The 22762-nt window shown below is 34.7% G+C and overlaps 1 protein-coding gene across 5 annotated transcripts in view; it reads right to left on the bottom strand.

Annotated features, from left to right (window-relative positions):
* The window catches only part of LOC150078006 (teneurin-m-like), a 432793-nt gene that overhangs the window by 227866 nt on the left and 182165 nt on the right, over positions 1–22762 (bottom strand). For all 5 annotated transcript variants that reach the window (XM_090384265.1, XM_090384268.1, XM_090384267.1 and 2 more), the window contains exon 3: positions 16710–16926. In XM_090384265.1, coding sequence (XP_090240391.1) covers positions 16710–16893 — 184 coding nt within the window. In that variant the 5' untranslated portion in view covers positions 16894–16926. The remainder of the gene's footprint in view (positions 1–16709; positions 16927–22762) is intronic.

Genomic DNA, 22762 nt, shown 5'->3' with positions numbered 1-22762 from the left:
ATCTTTTCCTCATAGGTTGCTGGTGTTGGGCGCCACTATGTCCATCAAGTAGGTAGCCACTTCCTTCTTGTCAATGAGGATTATGTACACTTTCTGTGATCAACTGGTATTTTTGCTTTTGCTTCTGTGGTGTTATCCTGGTGACCTGGTCAAGTCAAGTCTTTGAGTGTACTCCGTTTGGGTGATTGCCCTGCATCCTGCGGTGATGTGCTGGATTGTTTCTGGGCCCAGGTAACATCATCGACATATGTCACTCCGTGGTCCTTGGCGATGTATTTACTGTAGTTTCTAGATGGAGGTCACTGTAGTGTCTGCAATGGAGTGCCTTCTTTGCCCATCTTTCTGTCTTTGGTTTCATCTATCGGATGAGTGGGCCTTCTTGTTGAAGTTGAGCGGTGTGTGCCATTTGTCTATCTTCTTTATGGCTTGGTGCTGTGTTTTTTCAGAAAAAAAAATTCCTCATTTTCTTAATCGTCTTCTGTTGTTTAATGAAGTCTGTCACCTCAGTCCCATCTGTTTTTTCACTTTAAAAATACGCCCATTCTAATATTTTTTCTTAATTTTGAGATTAATAGTTTGTTGAAAGATAAGCAAAGATTCGCTGACACCATTGGAATCTATAAGAGTATTTCGTTCATTTCTATATGACTTTTCATCTAAAAATAATGTATTTTCAAGTAATATTGGACAACAAAATCCCTAGGAGACACAGATTTAGAGATGAACATGTAACACTTATTGAAAATCCTAAAGGTCTACTGACCATTGCAAGAAGATCTACAAAACTCCAAATTCCAGAACTTCTAAATCAGTAGTGCAACTAATACATGAAAATTCATGAATTGAATATCTCACTGGTTAAAAAAAAAAAAACGCTGCTCATTCGAAATCAGCATTAAAAATACACTAAACCCGTTCAATTTCTATTGAAAAAAAAAATCACCGTTGTTCAGACCGATGACAAGGACCCATTCATATATAAAATAGATGCTAATAGCACGTAATGCATATTAATAGACCACAAAATCCTTCCCGACTAATCGAACACCGCATTAATTCAAAATAATCCTATAGACCGTAAAGTTTGGAAAGTTCTTTAAAACTATTTGAATTGAAGTCTTAGATTCACCCACTGTGGACTATTCCAGCTTTGTCATTTCCCAATGTGGTCGAACAGTCGTGCCCCCTGGTGTGACCTTATTTACGTTTCATGTCTGCGTTTCCATACAATGTTCGCTCTTCTCTTTGCGACTACCTGAAATGACTTAACCTATACAGAAAAATCCCTTTTATCTGCACGTGCAATGTGGCTTACAATACTCTCGACAGCTCCATCTATATTCCGCAGTCCTCCAGGCACAGTAGATTACACAGCTTTGTTGAGTTGAGACCCTTTCACACACCATTCCATGTCTCCCGCAATGGTTACTCGTGTTGTTCAGAATGTTTGCTAAATCCCTCCGTTTGGCTCTCTTTTCCGCTAGGGATTAACTATGCCTGAGAAAGTAGGGAAGGGACCGAGGGGGGGGGGGAAGAAAGGGGTTTGGCGGTATGACACAATTGTCTGTGGTAGATTAACAGGAAGTTGGTACTAATCCTTATGGCAATGTTCTGTGGCCTGGAATTATGTTTGTGCTTTGAAGTGCCTCTTCTGTCTATCTTTCGATCATTCTTTCCCTCTCCACTCTTCTGCGCGCGCCTCTTAAAGGCCCTTAGTGCACTAAGAGTAGCAACAATTGTGGACGCACTTGTATTAGGACTTTAATGAAAGCCTGTATTATTAAATAGACGAGATCCTGGGTCTCCTCTTTAAATTGATAGTTAAAAGATATGAGGACCCCAGTTTTCTTTCGGGAATTTCAATAAAAACTATTAAAATAAATCACTGTTAATTTTAAATATCAGATATTTTATTTAAACTTCGTTTACGTTAACATTATAAAATAAATTACTTAAAAAGAATTAATTATCTTTTCTTCTTTTATTTGAATCTAGGTTTTTTAAAGGACACCATAATTATATTACTTACTGTTAGCTATATATGAAGTATAAATGTTATGGACTTGTTTTTGTCACGTTCAATAAATCGACAAGGAATAAGGACTTTTATTTTGTGAAGAATTTTGTAATTAAATTGTTTTGTAATTAAAATATATTTTTTTCTGTTGTCTTTTGTTTGAGTGATGCATTTTAATTATTAAAGATAATTTATAATTTTTTTGGTTTCTTTATTCTAAATTTAAAGTTTTAAATCTAAATTTTTCTTGAAACTATAAATTAATTTAATTACTGTTATCTATATATAAATGTGGATACGTTGTCTCTTAAAGTAAAATGCGTTTCTTGTGTTTTGTGTGTTACTTGGTTGACGAATAGACAGATAACAATAGTAATAATTCTCAAATGTTTTCCTCAAGCACAGCAAACTGACGTGTCCTCATCCTTGCAGCTGCAGTTGACACTCAATTTTTAGATCATCAGCACTAGATTGATAGATGAATGCGTTCTGTCAGAAGCTCTTGCCTGCCTTCCACCATTGATTGAGCGATGATTGGCACCTTTCGTACTGTATAGGTTTTCTCTTTTTTTTTATTTTTATTTCCCCTTTACTGTCTTCGGTTATCTGTTTTGGATATTTGCATTTGGTGAGGTGTGATCGGAGATCTTCGTATGGGAGTGGTGGTATTGGTTTTTTGGAATGCGGTGTTTGAATCATCTAGTTAGCTATAAAAAAAAGTATTAATGGGAGTCACGGTGAGCGTCAATAGAAGTCGAGGATTTCAAAGAATATGTAAAGTAGGGAGCTATTTGTGTTTATTTTATGAGGACCATCAGTATCCGGCTGTGCTTCCATATTTACTCTCTTTTTCCATGTTTATCTTTTAGATTGCACATACCAGTCACCATAAAATTTTGCAAAATTTTAAATTCAAGCATTAAATGAGAATATATACTGTGCATGTCAACTTCTTAAGATTAATGCTGTTATTTGCATTAAGTAATAGCCAGTTAAAAAAAAGTTAGTTTGGCAATTCTGAAAAAAAAATTTTCAATTTTCGGGAGGGAGGCCTTAGACTTAAACGCGCAGCTACCTTGCCAAACTTTTATTTATTAAAATTTATCAAGTATTAAAATAATTTAAATGTTAACATCTTAAAGAATCAGTAGTGGTGTCCAGCTGCTCGGAATGGTTTCAGTTGATTTTAAATGAGATCCTTTCAAACAGTTTTTTCAGTTTTGGGAGCATGAAAAGATCGTATATGGGCACGATTAAGTGTGGTGATTAGTCCGACACCGCGTGCTTGTAAAATACACTTGTTCATTCAAGGACTCAGAGGCATTTTAAAAAAATCATGCAGTCTGTGACAGGTTTCGAAACCAGACTCCCTCCTTAAAATTTGTTATTTTTTTCTCTTTTAATCTGTAGGAATCAGCAATACAGAACTATCGATTTTAAAAGAACCAAAAGATTTTCAAATACGTCTGTCTCTCAAAATTCGCCTGTTAATGCAAATTGTTAACAGTTCAACAATCGTTAACTGTTAATGGTAAATTGTTGAAATTGATTAATTTTTTTCTCTTTTAATCGATAAGAATCAGCAATACAGAACTATCATTTTTAAAAGAACGAAAAGATTTTCAAATACGTCTGTCTCTATATAATCGAAATTCAGCAAACGGAAAACGCACTAAACTGTTCACATGTGAAGTGACACCCGATAAAAGTTACCCTTTTGTAATCTTTCCAAATAACTGTCACACTTCAGTAATCACTCATACAAAAAACTTCTTGGTACATTCGTGACTCCTTCACATTTCGCAGCAAGTAACTTTAAAGTACTTCTTCCTAGCGCAGATAACGTTTTAATACAGAATCTGTTGTTGCGTCACGAGATAGTCGGTACTCCTCCGTTAGACAACGGATCTTAGGAGAAAGCAAATCACGTTGTGCGTGGATGTCAACAAAGAATGCTTGCAGTGAAACCGAGTGCCGAACAGACTACAATAAAAGAACAAGTGACAGCCAGTCTTTGGAAGGCTGCCGAGAGCGAACGAAAAAGATTAAAGGGGAGGTCAAGGGGGTAGTAGGAGAACCAATTGAAGAATCAGTAGTTTGGGTGGAGAGAATGGGGGAGATTTTTTTTTCTTAGTGAACATCTATAGCCAAAAAATCCAGGCTGTTCAAGAGGCCCGGTGTTTACAGTGAGGAGGCAATTCTCCTATATTTTTTCTCGTTTTTGCTATAGTCTTCAGGATGCAATACGTGACGTGAAATAAAGGTTCGAACAACGTGGTTAGAGGTGAAGTGTTGTAAGTGTTAACGCTACTGACTTGAAAGGTCTGGAAAAAACACGAGATCGGCAGGCACTTGTTGAAGGTACCATTCTTTTCCTCACTCTCTGCTATACTTGGTTGGAGAAGAAAAAAATCGATCTCTCGGCTCCATGTTAAGAACCGGACTAACAAGAATATTAGTATTTTTTTCTACAAAAAATTGTAGAGGATATTTAAAAGAAAACAGTTAAGTAGCTTTTTAACAATTAGGAAGTTTTTTTTCCTCTGCTTCCTGTCACAATTTTTATCCCGGTTTTTAATTAGAAGTGCGTGAATACAGACATTTAATAGTTATATAACTAATATTAAATATCTATTTATTTTACAGTCATGTTTTTGTGACTGTGACATCCTTTTATTATTTTATTATGCCCACAGGGGCTTCGGAAAACTAAATTCGAGGAATCTAGACACCACCACAATCTCAGAGTTTTTTTCAGCTTTTTTTTTGGCTTCTTATGTAAAAGAAAACCGCAAGCCAGAACTTTGCCTGGACTGGCCACGACTTCTAAGAAAAATTTCCTCGCCAAGATATCATCGTAGTTTCATTAGACTTGTTTCTTTTTTTGGTTTTTTATGGACGGGTACTCCATAAATATTGATTTTAAAACGCTCGTTTTTTTTTCAGGTTTTATAAGTAAGCTGACTTGAGAGGCAACGGATTTATTCTCCCTCACTTTGATATCATAAGAAGTATCTGTTAAGTTTATTTTTTGGTGAAAAGAGTTTTTTTTTTTTTGAAAATACAGTGGTTTCGCGATTCATTAAGAAGTAATCAAACCTTATACATTAATTCGCTGTAATAAAAATGAAATTCTAATAAATTTGAATTATCTCAATAAATAATTAAAACTAAATCCTAATAAAACTGAAATTATTTAAGTTTTTTTAAAAATATTAGTAGAGAAACTTATTGAAAATATCAGAACAGAAGACTACAAATATTCATCCAATTTTGTATTTATTGTGTTTTGGGATATTTTGATACTAAAAAGTGGTATAACTAGGCTAATAATAGTCACGTTATCGAAATTTGTAAGATATAAAAATTAATTATACATAAAATAACGGAACAGATAAATAAGAGATAAAATCTTCAGTTTTCGTTTATATTTCGGTCTTCTTATCGTTTAATCAAAAAAAAATCCTTTGCTGAATACAATCAAGAAAGTGATTTATATTATCTTAAAAAAAAGCTAATTCAGTTATCATTCTTTGATCAAAAATGATATAAAAACGTTTTCTGTTATTAATGAAAAATTATGTTATCTGTATCCATCTTTAAAACAAATATTTTATTTGCTTTAAAGGATATTATTAAACATTTACAAAATGTTTTATAATATTATCCTTTAATTAAAAAAACCGTTGTATTATTCAATTTAAATACTTTTTTACATTAACAAAACAATTAAATAACATTATTATATTATTATCCTACAATACAGAACATCCTTCGATTATTATCTTTTAATAAAAAAAGTCATTTGAATTATTACTTTCATGAAAAACGTTTTAAATTATCATATTTTAAATAAAATTTAAATAAAAAAAATTATATTATTACACTTTAATAAAATTTAAATAAAAAAATATATTATTACACTTTAATAAAATTTAAATAAAAATTTTATATTATTACACTTTAATAAAATTGCATAAAACTCACTTTACATTTATTTTGTGTTTATTATCATTCCATCAAGAAAAAGTTTTTTTCTGTAACTGTCCTTTAATAATAAAAAAAAAGTCATTACTGTTAATTATACTTTAGTTTTTTTTAAATACCCCATTTTAAATCATCATTCTGTAATCAAAATATAAAATTAAATTAAAATCGTCCCCTATTATCTGCACTTAACCGTATCCTTTATTTTAAAAAAAACCGCTTTCCAATTTTTTTGGTATCCTTGCTATCAGAAAAACTAGTTTGCATTATTATTTCTTAGTAAAATAATTGTTCCTCCTATTATTCTTTAATATATTTTACTATTATTCTTTAATTAAAATGTTTCTATTATTACCCTTTTAATAAAAAAGGAGAGAAAACATTTTTATATTGTTATTGTTTAATTAAAAATAATTTGCAGTTATTGCAATTATATTACGATAATATTACAATTAAAACCATTCACAGTTATCTAATTTAAAGACTTTCTAATGATATCATTTAATTGATAAAACTTTCTAATGGTATCCTTTAATTTAAACTGTCTTGATAATTACATATATCCTTCAATTAAAAAGCCTTTCTAATGATATCCTTCAATTAAACTTTCTAAAAGTATCCTTCAATTAAAAACTGTCTAATAGTATCCTTTAATTGAAAAAATTTCCTAATGGTATCCTTTAATTGGAAAACTTTATAATGGTATATTTTAATTTAAAAAGCCTTTCTAATGATGGAAAAACTTTCTAATGGTATCCTTTAATTGGAAAAAACTTCCGATGGCATACTCTAATTGAAAAAAACAACTTTCTAATGGTATTATTTAATTATAAAAAATAGTTTTCGCTTTTTATTTTCCTAAAAAAACAATAATTACCCTTATTACTCTTAAATAAATTTTTCTTCTATTTTCCTAAAAAAACAATAATTACCCTTATTACCCTTAAATAAATTTTTCTTCTATTTTCCTAAAAAATCCAATAATTACCCTTATTACCCTTAAATAAATTTTTCTTCTATTATGGTTTAATAAAATAATAAAAAATTAAACCAATTTTTTACTATTATCCTTCAAATTAACGAATCACTTTGTAAATGCTTTAATATTATCTAATTCGCATTCCAAGCACTGAAAGTGGCGGTGCATGAGCACGAACACTGATCTGGCGAGATAAGCGGGGCACAAATTTCGTTGTTCACTTCCAGCAGCTAAATTTAATGCCCTTTTCACGCCGTGCCCACAATTTTCATTATGAATCGCCTTCTAGTTTTTCTTTCAATCTAATCCAGAGACCATAATTGCATCTTTACACCTTTCTCTTTCTCTCACTCTGTCTGTCTGAGTGCGTTCACTAATTTAGATAGCGGAAACAGAGTAGCGCAGGTAACGGTAGTAATCACTCCCCCTAACCCTCCCCTTAATGACGGCAGTAACAACTTACTCACCGTTCGCCTTTGCCGTGACACCTTGTGAGGGTGTCACTGAGTGTGATTTATCAGCGGCGGAGAGCGGTTCGATGTACGTGGTAAACAGAAAACTGCTCCCATCGGATCACTGCCAACTAACTTGATACAGATCTATGGGCTACTGAAGATTTTTCCATTCCTCGAAACCAAATTATAAGCTCGGACTTAAAGCTGCGCCCTTATATCTAAGGCCGAGTTAACCCAAAAGGAAAAACAAGTGAAAATTGACGGCCTTCTTATCATCTGGCCCCTTAATTTTCCCGCATGTTTGGAAAAAGCCATTTTAAGAGTCTGCCCGACCTAAATTACCTACGCGCTGGATCGAGGAAACAACAAACGAACTTCAACTACGAAGAGGGATGCGCTACAGACTAAAGAGGGGGAGAATAGGGGCCGTTGTTCGGCAAGTGATGAACACAACGGTCATTAAGGGCTAAGTAACTCGCTGAAGACCTGTATCTTCCAAGTCCGGAGTTTGGTAGCAAAATACTACGCTCTCTTTTATAACTTCGCAAGTTTTTGCAGCAGTTACTCATTCCTTGTTGATGTTAAATGATTGATTACCTCTTTTTTCGTCGTTTTAACAGAGCTTTGCACTATGGTAAGTAAGTAGCTACACGGACACACGTGTAAGAATGGAAAATCCTATTTTTTAAACAGAAATCGCTCAATGAACACGACAGTACTAACTATACCTCACGCTGGGAGTGAAAATTGAATAAATGGTACATTATTGCGCGGTAGTCCACCTTTTTTCTTTAAACAAGGCCTAATTTCCGGATTCGTGACGTCACATCCGGTTCAAAATAGGTGTTCTTTCTTTCAGTAGTACAGGAATTGCGGATTTCTTTTACAGAGTCGATACAGCGCTTCTTATTGTAAAAACAAAAGCTATTTGCTGTAAAGGTAGAGTGCAATGCAATGCGGATAATCGTAAAGAAAAGAGGGAATGTATTCATTATTTTCACGCAAACCGCGCACAATGCCAATCTCGAAGTATTGCTAAGCTGGTTGTTCAATTCACATTGTTTTATTCGCTTCTCCATTGAAACCAGTTTTTCAGTAACGATGTAACTTCCAAATTTGTTCCCGAAGCTTGAAGTCAATATTCACGGAGTTTTGGAACCATTCCTTTCTTCGTTTTACCTCCCCCTCCCCTCTAGAAGGGAAATTTTCTTTTACCCAGTGTGGTGGTGGCCGAGAGAGTAGCTTCAACACGCAAACTATCGCGAACTCAAGCAACTTCGGCCGTAGGTCTCAAGAGATCAATACATACCAGTTCTCATAGCCTACGGGATGGTGAATTTCCAAACATCAGTAACTTCGGGGTGGAACACGTGAAAGCTTCGTGTTCTCACGTATTTCTTTTTCTTCTATCTTTCGTTTTTGCCTTTTGCTATCGTCAAATCTTACCTTGGTGAGATTTTTTTTTTTTTTTTTTAAATCAGATTGATTTGGAAGCAGTGATCTCTTTCTTTTCTGTAGGGAGTACTATACCGGTTCGGAGAAATTAAGACCGAGTCGAAATAAGTTCCCGCAGTTGTTTTATTGCTGGTTTGTGTTACGTAGATTGATCTATTAATGGTAACTATTTCGGGTGATGGAATTGGATTCAAGAGCGTAATGGACACAGAAATCGAAGAAGCCAATGTTATATCGGAGAAGTAAAAAGGGGGGCTGAAAACTAGAATTGCTGGCCGTATGCATTTCGTCAAAATAACATTCTTTAAACTTTTAAAATTTTTCTCAAAAGGTTCTATGTGAAAAAGTAGGAGTACTTGGTAAAAAATACACCTTACGACAACAATCACCGCCCGATTTCTATCAAAAACTGCATAATTCTGAAGAGGCACAAACCCCCTTCCCAGAGGTGATTTAAAAGACATTTTTAGCTCATTTGAGGGATGAGGATTCCAACCCTTTTAGAAGCCGGTTTCTATGTCAAACGGTGGAGTACCTGGTAAAAAATACACCTTAAAATAACAAATAAATCTCAACGTTCTATTTTAAAAAAACTGATCAATTCTGAAGAGGCACTAATTCCCCTTCCCGGAGAAGATTTAAAAGATATTTTTAGTCATCTGAAGCGTGGGGTCCCAACCCTTTTAGGAGGCCCGCATTGTGAGGGATTTAAGAACATATATTCCGAATATTCAATTATCCGGACTACTCAATAAAACGTATAATTTTCGATAATCAGTTGATCAAATGATCCATTAATGGTAACTGGGTGATGGAATTGGCTTAATGAACGCAGAAATCGAAGAAGCCAATTTTATATCGGAGAAGTAAAAAGGAGGCTGAAAACTAGAATTACTGGTAGTATGCAATTCGGCAAAATAACATTGTATGAACTTTTAAAATTGTTCTTGAAAGCATTATGTCAAAAAGTAGGAGTACCTGATACAAAAATATACCTTACGATTACAAATAAATCTGAACGTTTCTATTAAAAAACTCATTAATTGTGAAGAGGTACAAATTCCTCTTCTCGAAGATTTTTAATCACTTTTGGAGTCCCAATTCTTTTAGGAAGGAGGCCACGCATCGTGAGGTACTTAAGAACATACATTCGATTATCCGAATATCCGGATAATCAAGATATAGCTCATGTACGCAGCAAATGCTTTTTGTTTATATTGATTGTCAACGATTTTATTGATCTCTTTTGGTAACTATCTCGCTGAATATTCAAGTGATTAACATATTAAATAAAAAAGGTGCGGGATGGAAAGCTAATTATCCAAGTTAGAATTGGTTCTAGTATTTAATGTTTTCGGCTGGACAGTTGTTCTGTCAAACGATAAATTAAAGAAGCCGATTTGTTTCAGCAAATTTAATTCTCACATCGCCACTATTCGTGGAAAAAAAAAAAAGAGGGAGGAGGGGAGGGGAGTGCAGTCTTAGTAAAGGCTTTTACAATTTACAATTCCCGTTTTAATTAAAATTTAAGGCCGTAAGAATAATACAGCAGCTTTGAGTATGATACGTTGTGATGTTAGAAATCGAATTTCTAATTTTTTTCTTTTTCCCGCGTGCACCGCGTTCAACCACAGAAAGGTTGAAATGGTTAATTGTAAAAATTATTTTTATCTTCTCAGTTATTTAAGTCTCCTAAAACGCTTCCGTTTTATATGAAAATATTGAAAAGAGAGTGAAATTGCCTCTCAGCCAATAAACATTGGCTTGATTCACTTTAAAGTTTTACTGTATGAAAGAACAGAATTACAACGAAAATTAATTAGCGAGTTTTGTTCGTACTTTCGTACGAACAAAATCCACACATTGGCGATTAGATGGGCTTGCTTTTGCTCGCTTTTATCTTTTTATTTATTCGCATTTCATTTCTTTCTCGTTTTCTTAAAAGAGGTGTAATACAATAGAAATTAATGAGTTTTGTCCGATCACGAGAAAAAAAAAAAGAACTGGTAACGTTAGTTGTGGAAAAGAAAGAAGAGTTTAGTAGCATTATATGTGAAGGCTTACTTAAAAGAACGTATATGGCACTATGAGACAAAAGTGAGACTATCAGGTCATATGCCATGGCCAATAGCGAATACAGACAATGTTAGGCTTAAAACGGCCTAATATTGTTTAGAGCAGAATGAACATCAACTTTTCCACGAGTTGCCTTGATACTGCACCCTAAAATGGTGTTTCCATTTTTTTTAAAGATTAGACACTGCTGTGACGTCCTGTTTTCGGGGCTACTGGTTCCTCATCAAACAGCAGGCGATATCTAGTACACAGTGGTGTCTCATTTAAATAAATGGCAGATTTGGCGATACTGTTTGTTCGAGTGTAGCGCAATATCAAGGAAACTTGAGCATTAAGACAATCGACTGCAAAAACACAAAAGAGCCTACAAATTGCTTTTAATTTTCGTAAGTTTATTATTAGCAAGTTATGACTAAATAACGGCTGTTTCTGTCACGTGCATCTTTCACTAAAAACGCTATACAAAACAGATAGGAATATAGTCAAACTTCAAAGGGGTTTAGGTTCTAAACCTCGTTAAAATATTTTCTTTCTTGCAGCACCACTGCCGATATTTTTAGAACAGACTTCGCATTTAATTTCTTTCTTTTGACCATTTTCTATAGATGAAGAAGATCCATGTAGATGCTAATGAGATCGCCGGTTCTGGGCAAGAACCTGATTTATAAAGCCAAGGGGTTAAAGGAGGTCGCTATACGAAGCTGATCAACATGATAATGGAGTGCTGTGGAGAGCAGGTATTGTGTTAACTGGTGTCATCCCAAGGCACCATTGTATGGTAGGAACACACTTTTCGCTGAGCATCACTAAGTTAGAAGTACGTTTCTTTACATCTGTTACTACAATGTAAATAAGAAAATCCCAGTGACTGTAATTAAGCTAATTTCCCTTTTAATTTTATTAAATGGATTTATTTGGAATTAGAAATAGTGTACTATAAGAAAGGAAAATTTAATTAGTATTTAAGAAATGCATTATTAAATAAATAATTTATTGATTTAAAGACATTTTTAAAACAGTGTTATTTGATTAATCAAGAATACTAAACCACTGCGTCAGGACAATGGGTCATAGGCTGTCCTAAGGCCACTTTGTCGCAGGACTCTATATGCTGCCACAACTTTACGACATTGCTCTGCCAACAGTTTACCAGAAGATTAAAAGGGGATCTTATTTTCATATAAGATGGATGACTGTCTTGTTTTGGAGAATTTCTGGATAATCGGTCAATGGTACGCTTAGGGGGGGGGGACCCTGCTCTCTTCGATTGAGATCTTATAGCCCCGATTGAAGAGGCTTTTAAGAATTCTTGCACTATCCGGAGAGGTTGGAATAATTCTTAAAAGCCTCTTCAATAGGGCTATTGAAATCTACTTAACTTACAGACACGTGTAACTATGTTTGTAATCCTGGTTTGTAATCTTAGGATATCATTGATCATTTCGTTAATTTTCTCGAGATAATATTAAAAACAAAAATCGTGATAAAACTGGTTTATGTCTCTTGGAGGATTTTATAATCAAATCTCGCTCTCCAGCATTATTATTATGCTAGATCAAATAGTAAGAAAGAATAACAGAATAAATAAATAAAAAACAAAGCCTTGTACTAAGTTACCAGATTTTCAAACGACAGCTCCTCCAGGAATATACGACAAACTGCCATCAGTTTGAAAAATGATTAAGACTTTTCTAAATGAGTCTATATTGTATATAAAAGTGGAAAGCCACCCTCATAACTAATAGATGTAATTACGCCCCTTATTTGTAAACCACTTAACAAAGAAGTTTAAACAGCGTAATCACCCTATATGGACAATTATGGAGGGACGCCTTGGTCCCGTTTTAAAAAAAAATGCAAATAAAAAACATCTTGGGCAATATAGGGTATAGATCAGCAGGGTGATAACGCTACAACAGACCACTCTATTGTCTAGGGACATCGAAGCGCCCCCTGGCGATTTTTTTCCTTAAAATAAACGTATCTTTCATCAAACTTGCAGCGTTTGTGTGTCGCAAGGGGAGGAGAAAGAGGGGGGGTCATGTACACAGCGTTTCATTTTTCTCCTCTGAACCTTTCGCTTATCTGGTGCTACACAGCCTCAGCAACAGCCGACTTCATCTTCCGTATCACCACCACCTGCAGATACCAGCGGGAATGCCAGCGACCCCCTACTGCATCGTTTCTGCCCAGTCCTTGTTAACGGAATCTTCACTATCTTACCTAAGCTAACGAGTTTCACGTTGCTTGCTTACGAAAGCAGAAACTTCATAAACACGAGCTTTCATAATTAATGTGTGGCTGCTGCCAGTCAGTTTGGTGCGCGTATCAATATTTTTAGGCGTTCTTGTGCGCATTCATAATTGACACTGTGAGAGCGTCATGTCATAATGATATGGTTTTAAGATTAATGAAGGAGAGCGTAGGAGAACGAGTTAATATGACGATGTTCCTGTGGGATTAGAAGCACTAGTGCCCAGAGAATAATATACACCAGTTTTGGGGGAAAAGAGAAGTGGCGAGGCGGCGAAATGTACGCACACCGTCAGAAAGGGTCACATAGATGGGGTTATAGAACAAGTTATAGCTTAACTGAGTTTATCAGTAGATCGGTAACTGCTATTAATGGAAGCGAACGTTATATAAAAGTTTATGCGCTGTCATCAAAGTATCAGCTATTTAAAAGAAACAAGATTTTAATGCTTATTAAACAACTACAAATACATACAACAGAACGTGAGATTCGGATGAAAGAGTTTCGAATAATCGGAAATAAATGACTTCTAATGAAGAAAATACGTTCTTAGATAACAAATTGTTGAGAATAAATTTTAATGCTTATTAAATAATTATAAATATGTACAACAGAAGACGAATTACTTGGTTTTTATGTGATATTCGGATAAAAGAGTTTCGGATAATCGGAAACAAGTCATATGCTGTTATCTGACAGCAAATTGTTGGGAATAGAATTGCAGTATTTAAGTATGTAGAAAATAAAAGTTTTTCCGGAGGGAATTTTTCTTATTGATAAGGATGTTTATAATAATTGATATTTTTAATCAATATTCCCTTGATTTATGAACATTTTGGCTTCGTTCAAATCTCGCGCAACACGAGATTTGGGTCCTTTGCTGAAATGTGTATATCTGGTTATCTGTTTTTGTCTTATTTTTAACTAGAGTATTTTTTTTTTTCGTGTACTTTTTGTCAAAGCTATGAATATATTTATATCAGAATTGTCCTACAAGGTTTTATTAGATTAACTTCTAGGGGATACATTTATAACAAACAAAGGGATGTCTGCATAAATTAGGCTTAAAACTGGAGACATTTATGAAAGCGTCCTCTTTTCTTGTCTTCCACGCACAAATCTCAGTTAATTTGTCACTTAAATGGAAGAGTTCTTTTCTACTGAGTTAATTTCTTCCATTTGTTTCCATTTCTTCCAGGAAATATTGAATAAAATTAAAGCACTCCTTTCTCGAAGCTAATAAACAGAGCATGCATCATTCGCACGCAGGTTCCTCTTAGTTCAGAGAAAGAAAAGAAGGAGAAAAAAAAGGGAGAGAGAGTAAATTACCTAGACGCTTACAAAGAGGAAACGGCTTGTTAATTTTTTTTTGCTATTTGCATGTGGTGATTATTTCTGATTATTTTTTAATCTCTTGTACTGTGGCTGCTTCAGTGAAGGATGAATATTTCTAGTGAAAAGACTTTCTAATGTCTGAAACAGAAAGACAGAGAAAGGCACAGATAGAAAGAAAGAGGGAGTTTACAATTGTTCTCAACGAAGCTGAAGATGATAATGTACAAAAACGGAATATTTATCAAGCTGCATTAAAAATAACCGTCAGAAAAAATTACAACTTCAACGTTTCGTAGACACTTTTTGTGATCTTCATTAGATGCGATGCAGTAATTACAAATTCTTTTAAGTCACTTCACACTGATGTAGTCACTGAGCAAATAGAGATATATCCCTGCTTATCTCTATCTATCTATCTATCTAGAGAGAGAGAGAGAGAGAGAGAGAGAGAGAGAGAGAGAGAGAGATGCATATCTAGACAGACAGATAGATAGATACAAAATGAGAAATGTGGATTTGGATGGATAGAGAAATGCATATCTAGACAGAGAGAAATGCATACTTATATAGATACATAGATAGAAACAGAGAAATGCACATCTAGACTAAACGAATAGATAGAGAGAGAGAGAGAGATAGATAGAGAGAGAGAGAGAGAGAGAAAATGAAGATCTAGACGAATAGATAGAGAGAGAGAATGAAGATCTAGACAAATAGATAGCATAGAGAGCAATGAAGATCTAGATAGAGAGAGAGAGAGAGAGAGAGAGAGAGAGAGAGAGAGAGAGAGAGAGAGAGAGAGAGAGAGAAATGAAGAGCTAGAAGAATGGATAGATATATAAAGAGAAATGAAGATAAAGATGAATAGAAAGAGATTGAGATATGAAGATAGAGACGAATAGAGAGAGAAAAATTAAGATGGAGATGAATAGAGAGAAAAATTAAGATGGAGATGAATAGAGAGAGAAAAATTAAGATGGAGATGAAGAGAGAGAGAAATTAAGATAGAGATGAAGAGAGAGAGAAATTAAGATAGAGATGAAGAGAGAGAAATTAAGATGGGGATGAAGAGAGAGAGAAATTAAGATGGAGATGAAGAGAGAAATGAAGAGAGAGATGAATAGAGAGAGAGAGAGAGAAAAGGAAAATCTAGACGAAATAAATAGGTAGAGAGACTGAAATGAGTATCTAAATCAATAGAGAGACAGAAATGAAGATTTAAGTAGATAGACAGGAAGAGAAACGGAGAACTAGACAGATAAAGAAAAAATGCTGATCTAGATGGAGAGTCAGATATGAAGATCTAAACTGATGGAAGAAGGGAGAGAGAGAGATGCAGATGTTCACAGATAGATAACCACAGAGAGATTATATTTTAAATGATCAGCTTTCTTTATGCGATTTTACTGAAACTGAAGTAAATTTAATAAATACTCCAAAATTTTACTCTCTTCTTCTCATTATTCATTCGTTACAACGCTTGATGAAAAGCTAACCAACTGCGTTGAAAGATCGAAGTAAACTTATTTGAACCGTTACACTTAGATTGCGAAGAAAAAAAGAGAAGCGTTTTCCTTTTTCATTATCCGTGGCAACAAAGACACAAAATCACAAAGAACTTACTTTGATGGCTACACGCAAAGGAGAAACGCAACTCTGAATGTCCCTTTTGATTTGGCTGCCGGCACTGTTGCCACATTTCACTGATTTTAATCAAAGCCCGCTTACTCCAATTAGGGACTCGCATCCGAGTTGCTTACACAAAATCTCAGACGATGTTTTAGACGATGCGAAATCTTCTAGCAGAACCTTCCATCAGCCCAGTTTGCCTCGTGTAGGTAAACAACTAGAAAATTCGCGTTTATTTTGGCATAAAGGACACCGCATCTCAGCGTCTTTGAAGATCTAATCGCGATAAAGGCTTTCTTATTACAGTAATTACAGTTGGAAAAAAAAAGTTCAAGGAAACGCGATCGGCAGCCGAAAAGTTAAGACATTAATGAGTTGCTGTTGACTAAAAGGAGTCATTCAAGTGGCAAAAATAAATGGTATAATTTAATTATTAGAGCAATATGGCCTTCACAAACATCATGGCAACAGAAGACAGCTGGCAAAAAGATATTTTTATATAGAGATTTTAAAGAGGGTTACCTCGCTGCATGGGATAGCTTTCTGAATAGTTCTGATCAGGGCAAACGGTGTCGTATTCGTTTGTTGTTTCAGCTGTCTGCTGCACCTCGTCTTCCCCCGATGAACTGTAGCCGTACTGGTCATTATTAGAATGACGGATTTGGTTCCGTAGCCTTGGGGCTGGAAGAGGGCGCCCCTGCTCCATTTGTTTTTTTCAGGCACGTAGGAGAGTGCTCTCCTGAAATTACAAAGGAAAGAAAAATATATATTTGCATTATATACACCTCATAATAGCTTCATTCATTCGCTGTCAGAGAGTACGAACGATGGAAAATTGATTATGGGACGTAGTTTGGGATGTACTCTTTGGATAATGTTTTTTTTTTTTTAAAGTTCCAGATACAAAATATACATATGATCTTTTTAATCGTTTTTAAAATCATGAATTGAATCGTAGACTTTTCAAAAATAAAAAAAAAAAATGTTTAAAAATAAATTGAAAAATTGCACTACCTTCCTTTTGCGCTACTTGTTTACAACTTTTTTTTTTTATATGCGTGCGTTCACTAGCGATCGTCTGCTAGCTAATGAGGCAACAGTTAGTTTTGAAACAGGCTGTTATAGCAGTCTTATCTTTTAAATAACCGGCCAATTAAACTTTTGGAGAGGCCATTTGAAATTAGTGCAATACCGCCGCAACTCGTTGAAAAGTCAAGTTGGTTTTAAATAAATAAATTTTCTGTTTATACTCCGGGACGACCAAACGGTCAGAGGAGTTTACCAGATAGACAATACAAGAAACAGCACCATATTTAGCAGTCACGGGCTTGAACCCCGGTAACTGAAGGCATATGTACTTATGCACCTGTGCCTTGACCACTCGGCTGTTAAACTGCATTATCTACGCAGTTTAACTTCTGGATGCTAAAAACAAATTAAAAGAAGATTTTTGATGTAAAAACATCTTTGACGACACTTACTAAATTTTCGGACTGTAGCAAAAGTGATTGGTAACGAAAATGCGAGACGGAAATGGCGCAAATGACGTCACTTCCTAAATGACAGTCACTACGTTGATCGGTGGAGAAAGTAGCGAGTGGGAGCATAAAACGTTACATCGTTCATACTAAATAAACAGATATTCATAAACAAATAAACAAATGATAATAATAATAATAAATATTTCTGACCGAAGTAAAACCGATTGGTAACGAAAATTCGAGACGGATATGATGCAAATGACGTCACTTCCTAAATGATGCTAAGTTACTAACGTTGATTCGGTAGAGTAGGTAGCGGGCGTGAGCATAAAACGTTACATTATTCATAATTTCGGTTCTAGCTGTTCGATTTTAAAAGTACAACGGTTTTGATTTTAATTCGTCGTCTACTTTCGAATTGTGAAAAGTGTTGAAAATACAAACTGAAGTGTAGTTTCCTAGGGTTGTTTTCACATTAAAATTAAACATTTTTATTGAGTACAGGGTACACACGCTGCATTTTTTTTTTTTTTTTTTTTGAAAAATGTACCGGATTTTACAAAGTTTACTGTTTTTGTTGTCCAGTATTATTAGTGGAATAGACCTGCATTTATCGAACTGTCTTTCTCAAAGGTACTCACATTACAGTCTAAAATAATTAGCACTTTCAGTTTTTGTGTACACAATCAACAAAAAAAAAAAAAAAAGAAAGAAAAAATTACGTTCAGTTGTTATTTTAACAAATAACACAACACGAACATCCGATATTTTAATGTCTCTATTATTTACTAATGTAATATACATGTTGGATGATAATTGAGAAATTCCAAACTCGGAGCTTATTTTTGTAATTATAAAACCGTATATACTTCATACACCAAACTTATTTTGTGTGTTGACTATCTTTACCACCTAAAATAAAAAATGAAAAAAATTAAAAAAAAAAAAAGTTAATTTCAAGCCTTCGTATTAGAAAGAGAAGGCGCCCAAAATAACAAGGAAAAAGAGTTAGAAAAAAAAAAAAAAATCCAGCGTGGTCTCTTTGTTGAGAGCTCTAATGATGCAAATCTCTGGAGAGAGCGAATGCTACAATCTGTAACTAACTAATTAAATGTAAATGAAGCTAGATGTTCAGAGAATGGCTGGAGAATTATTAATGTAAGGTAGCTGCTGATATGATGAAACTAGTTTGCCAACACCAGCGTTCATTCTCCTGTTCTATTTGCGAGATTACACCGGCGGAGAACCCTATTAAGGTTTTAATATCCGGACACAGGATAGCAAAAGCGGTTGGGGATTCGGGGGGGAAAGGGGAGGGGCGAATTGGTGGATCACCTATACCAGGTTTATTTGATTAGAAAACTGATTAAAGTCAGCCAATTAGTATTGAATTGTAAAGATTTTTAAGGCGAAATTGAGCATTAGTAAAAGTGATTATTTTACCATTCTATGGCAACTTTATTACCCCCAGAGGATCGTTATAAATAAAATAATGGAAAGTTTCGGATTAAAAGTAAAAGAGGAACATTATTTCAATGTAAGAAGTTAGTCGAAATTAACTATTAAATGTATAAGAAAGTAGAGGAACTTTGTAGTTAAGTATTATGACTCAAGAAAATTATAAATGTGAACAAAAAACTTTAAAAAATGCCCAGAATAAACAATTATTGAAAACATTTCTTATAAAATAAGTTGACAAGTTAAATTTAAGTTTTTTTCTTTAGTTGTTCTTCCAGTTTCTTGAAATTTCAGAAGAAAATGGAAATATACTTTGTACAGCTTTTTTTTTTCTAAAGTTATTTTTTAAAATTATAAAATATGCATTTAAAATTATAAAATTTGCATAAATGTAATTGCATTACATTTATGCAAACATAAAAAACCTATTTTATAAGGTTTTATAGGTCAGCAAGCTAACCTACAATATGCTAACCTAAAAATCCTATTTTATAAGGTTTTATAGGTTAGCAAGCTAACCTAAAAATTCTATTTTATGAGGTTTTTTGGGTTAGCATGTTAAATTTGTCATCTACATGTTTCTAGTTGAATGTAAATCTTTTTGATGTGAAAACACCTCTGGCGGCACCTAAAAAAATTTTCGGACTGAAGTAAAACCGATTGGTAGCGAAAATGCGAGATGCAAATGACGTCACTTCCTAAATGAAGCTAACTCAGTTACTAATTTTGATTCGGCAAAGTAAGTAGCGGGCGTGAGCATAAAACGTTACATCGTTCTAGCTGTTCAGATTTAAACAGTTTTGATTTTCAAAGATGTTTTCATCTTTCGTGCGTATAGGGTACACACGACGTTTTTTTTTAAAGGGGTTTCTTTAATTAAAGATGGAATTTTGATGATGTTTGTTATTTGGTTTTTAGGAGCATTAGCAACTAAGGCCATATTGCTCCGGGATATGCGGTGGTTATTCCCTGACCTTTCCGCATCCTCCGTATTTGGTGATGACGGGTTCGAACCCCGGTCTAATCAAGAAGCGTGTGCTACACACTGCTGCTCCTTGCCACCTGGCTACGGAGGCGCCTTTGTTGATGTAACCGTAAACAACCTTCAAACATGAAAATGAGCTATTTTCCAAATATCGCTGTTTAGTTTTTGGAGAATAGCAACCCCCAGAGTAACTTCGGTGGAATTAAATTAAACACGTGAGGGAAGAAAGGGATTTGCGGTAGAGAATGACTAAAGAAATATTTTGGTTTTTAAATGTGTCATGCATCGCTGATTGGTGCATTTTATTGCGTCATGCATCGTTGCTACGTACGGCGCCGCGTCATTTCGTGTCGCATTTTCGTGGCGATTTTTGTAAATCCACGGACGCAAGTTACTGCGATGTGAAAACTGCCTGGGGGCACACGCCTAAAGAAGTTTCGCTTCAAAGGATATCGAGATTTGGAGATCTGCTGAAGGGCACCCATATGACAAACACGTCGAGCTTGGCAACCAGGCACCTTAGAGGGATCTCATTCAAGTCTATGAGGCTCCGAGAGAAGATAGTAAAATGAATGCAGGTGAAATTTTCTTTTCATATTTTTACTATTTTATTTTTATAAAATATTTATTATTATATTTTAATTAATTTTTTTGGCCAGTGCAGAAAAAGCATATATATTGTCTTATATTAGCAAGGTTTTACTACTCTTTCTTAGTTTTTGAAATTATATTTTTAATTACAATAATTTTTATAAAAGATTTAAGTAAAACTTTAAATTAAAATTTTTAAATTTAAAATTAGCAGCTTTATTTTATAAGTAACTGGAAATTAACTTTCAAACCTTTTTTTTTTATAAGATATTATTTTAAAATTGTGACAGCGGACAACGTTAATGTGTTTTGTTAATTCCTGGCAGTTAAAGACATTCGGCCTTCATTAAGATGACACGTCTTAAAAAAAAAGAGAAAAAAAGCTGACTCCACGTTCAAATGTTTATCTACATGCGGTTGATACCAATTCTGTGATTGCATCGAACCGTTGACGTTTAGTAGCAGTGTACAAAGTAAATTCTTGGCAAATAATATCGATAGTTATTTCTTGGTATCCTCTCTCGCTGATTTGTCGATAGAAGAAAAATCCATTAAAGAGAAAGCGCCGCTCTTCCTTATTTTTTTCTACGGTCTTTTATCCTTTTTTTTGTCCAACTGTCAAACTTCTCCTTTGAAATGTTCTTTCAAACCGATGCAAGGCTTTCTTCATTCTACTCAAACAGACATGTAGATTCATTAAGATCTGGAGGGAATAGCGTGGTTCGGTGGGTGGATGGTTGAGGGGAAATGCAGGTGAATGAAACGTTCTCTGCTCACCAGAATTGATCGACAATTCCATAGCGGCTGGCTGTCACTCATTAGAAGGGCTGGAGACCTCGCTTGTCAATAGAGAAGATTTAAAAGGCGCTAGTTGATATACAGAATGTTTAAAAGGTCGAGACTGGCACTTTTAGTATTCTAGAAAGGAAAAGTGCTACTTACTGAAGACTTCGTTCGTTTTCCAGATGGCACTGACATGGGGTGGTGTTAAAGAGAGAAGCTGCTTAGGTACGAAAGGTGGCGCTTTTGTGTCCACGTTTCAAAGAGTAAATGGTTTGACACGTTACTGAAAACGAAGGAAATCTTTTCCAGATGCATTTTGGGGAATGGTAGCACTTTCGGAAAATGGGTGGACAGAATTTAAATGGAAATCTTATTTTCTGCTGAATGCGAGATGCACACTTAGTAGACTACGTTATGCTAATTTCATTCCAGCCATCCATATAATCAACATCTCCATGTTCACACATCTTCTATAATAGGTCTACTGCCTTCTACTACTCTCTCTCTCTCTCTCTCTCTCTCTCTCTCTCTCTCACACACAAACGTTAAGGTGTGACTATCAAATAGTCTTGCGCTCTGATTTCGCTAGTTTTTTAAAACTGACATCGTTTGGTTTGGTGTTAAAGTTATAAAGTATCTTACCAAGATATTAGACAATGTAGTTAATAGCGAGTTCCCACCCCTGTAGAAGCTATTAAAACAGCAATCCTCCTTAATATTGACCATAAAAAGACCTCTGGTGATGTTATTCCACTCCTATAAGAGCCATGCTGTTCCGGTTTCACGTATGCAACTTTCTAAAAGATTTCACGGATTGTTAAGCGGATTAACCAACTACATAGAATGAAGGCCCACATATATATGGAATGTTTTAAAACTATTCTTGCGCAATCCGGAACTAGAAAATGTTCCTCATCTTCCTCCATATGTATCTAACTTTCAGACAGTCATTTTCCTCGGTATTCAGAGTGTTCTGCAGTTGGCATAGATATCTGTCGTCTATCTATCTATGAAGTGTCTGTGATTTTACGCACTGCTGCCTTTTGAATTTTGCTTTCTGCACCAGAAAAACATTCCCCTTCAATCATAGAATACCTTCTACCGGACTGCAGAATATGACTCCCGCTTTAGCAATTAGGTATGCTCTTGCTGAGAGAGCAGTAACATATACTAAAGGTGGTTCATTCACGTGGACAGAGTCACGGTCAACTCGAACACGTGTACTACTGTAGCACAGCGTTCAACCACTCGGCTATGGAAGCCTTGGGCAATGACCC

The sequence above is a fragment of the Mastigoproctus giganteus genome, chromosome 11 (genome assembly GCF_048544385.1).
Source record: "Mastigoproctus giganteus isolate SK-2022 chromosome 11, ASM4854438v1, whole genome shotgun sequence".
Lineage (NCBI taxonomy): Eukaryota > Metazoa > Arthropoda > Arachnida > Uropygi > Thelyphonidae > Mastigoproctus > Mastigoproctus giganteus.
This window is presented reverse-complemented; position numbering and strand designations above follow the sequence as displayed.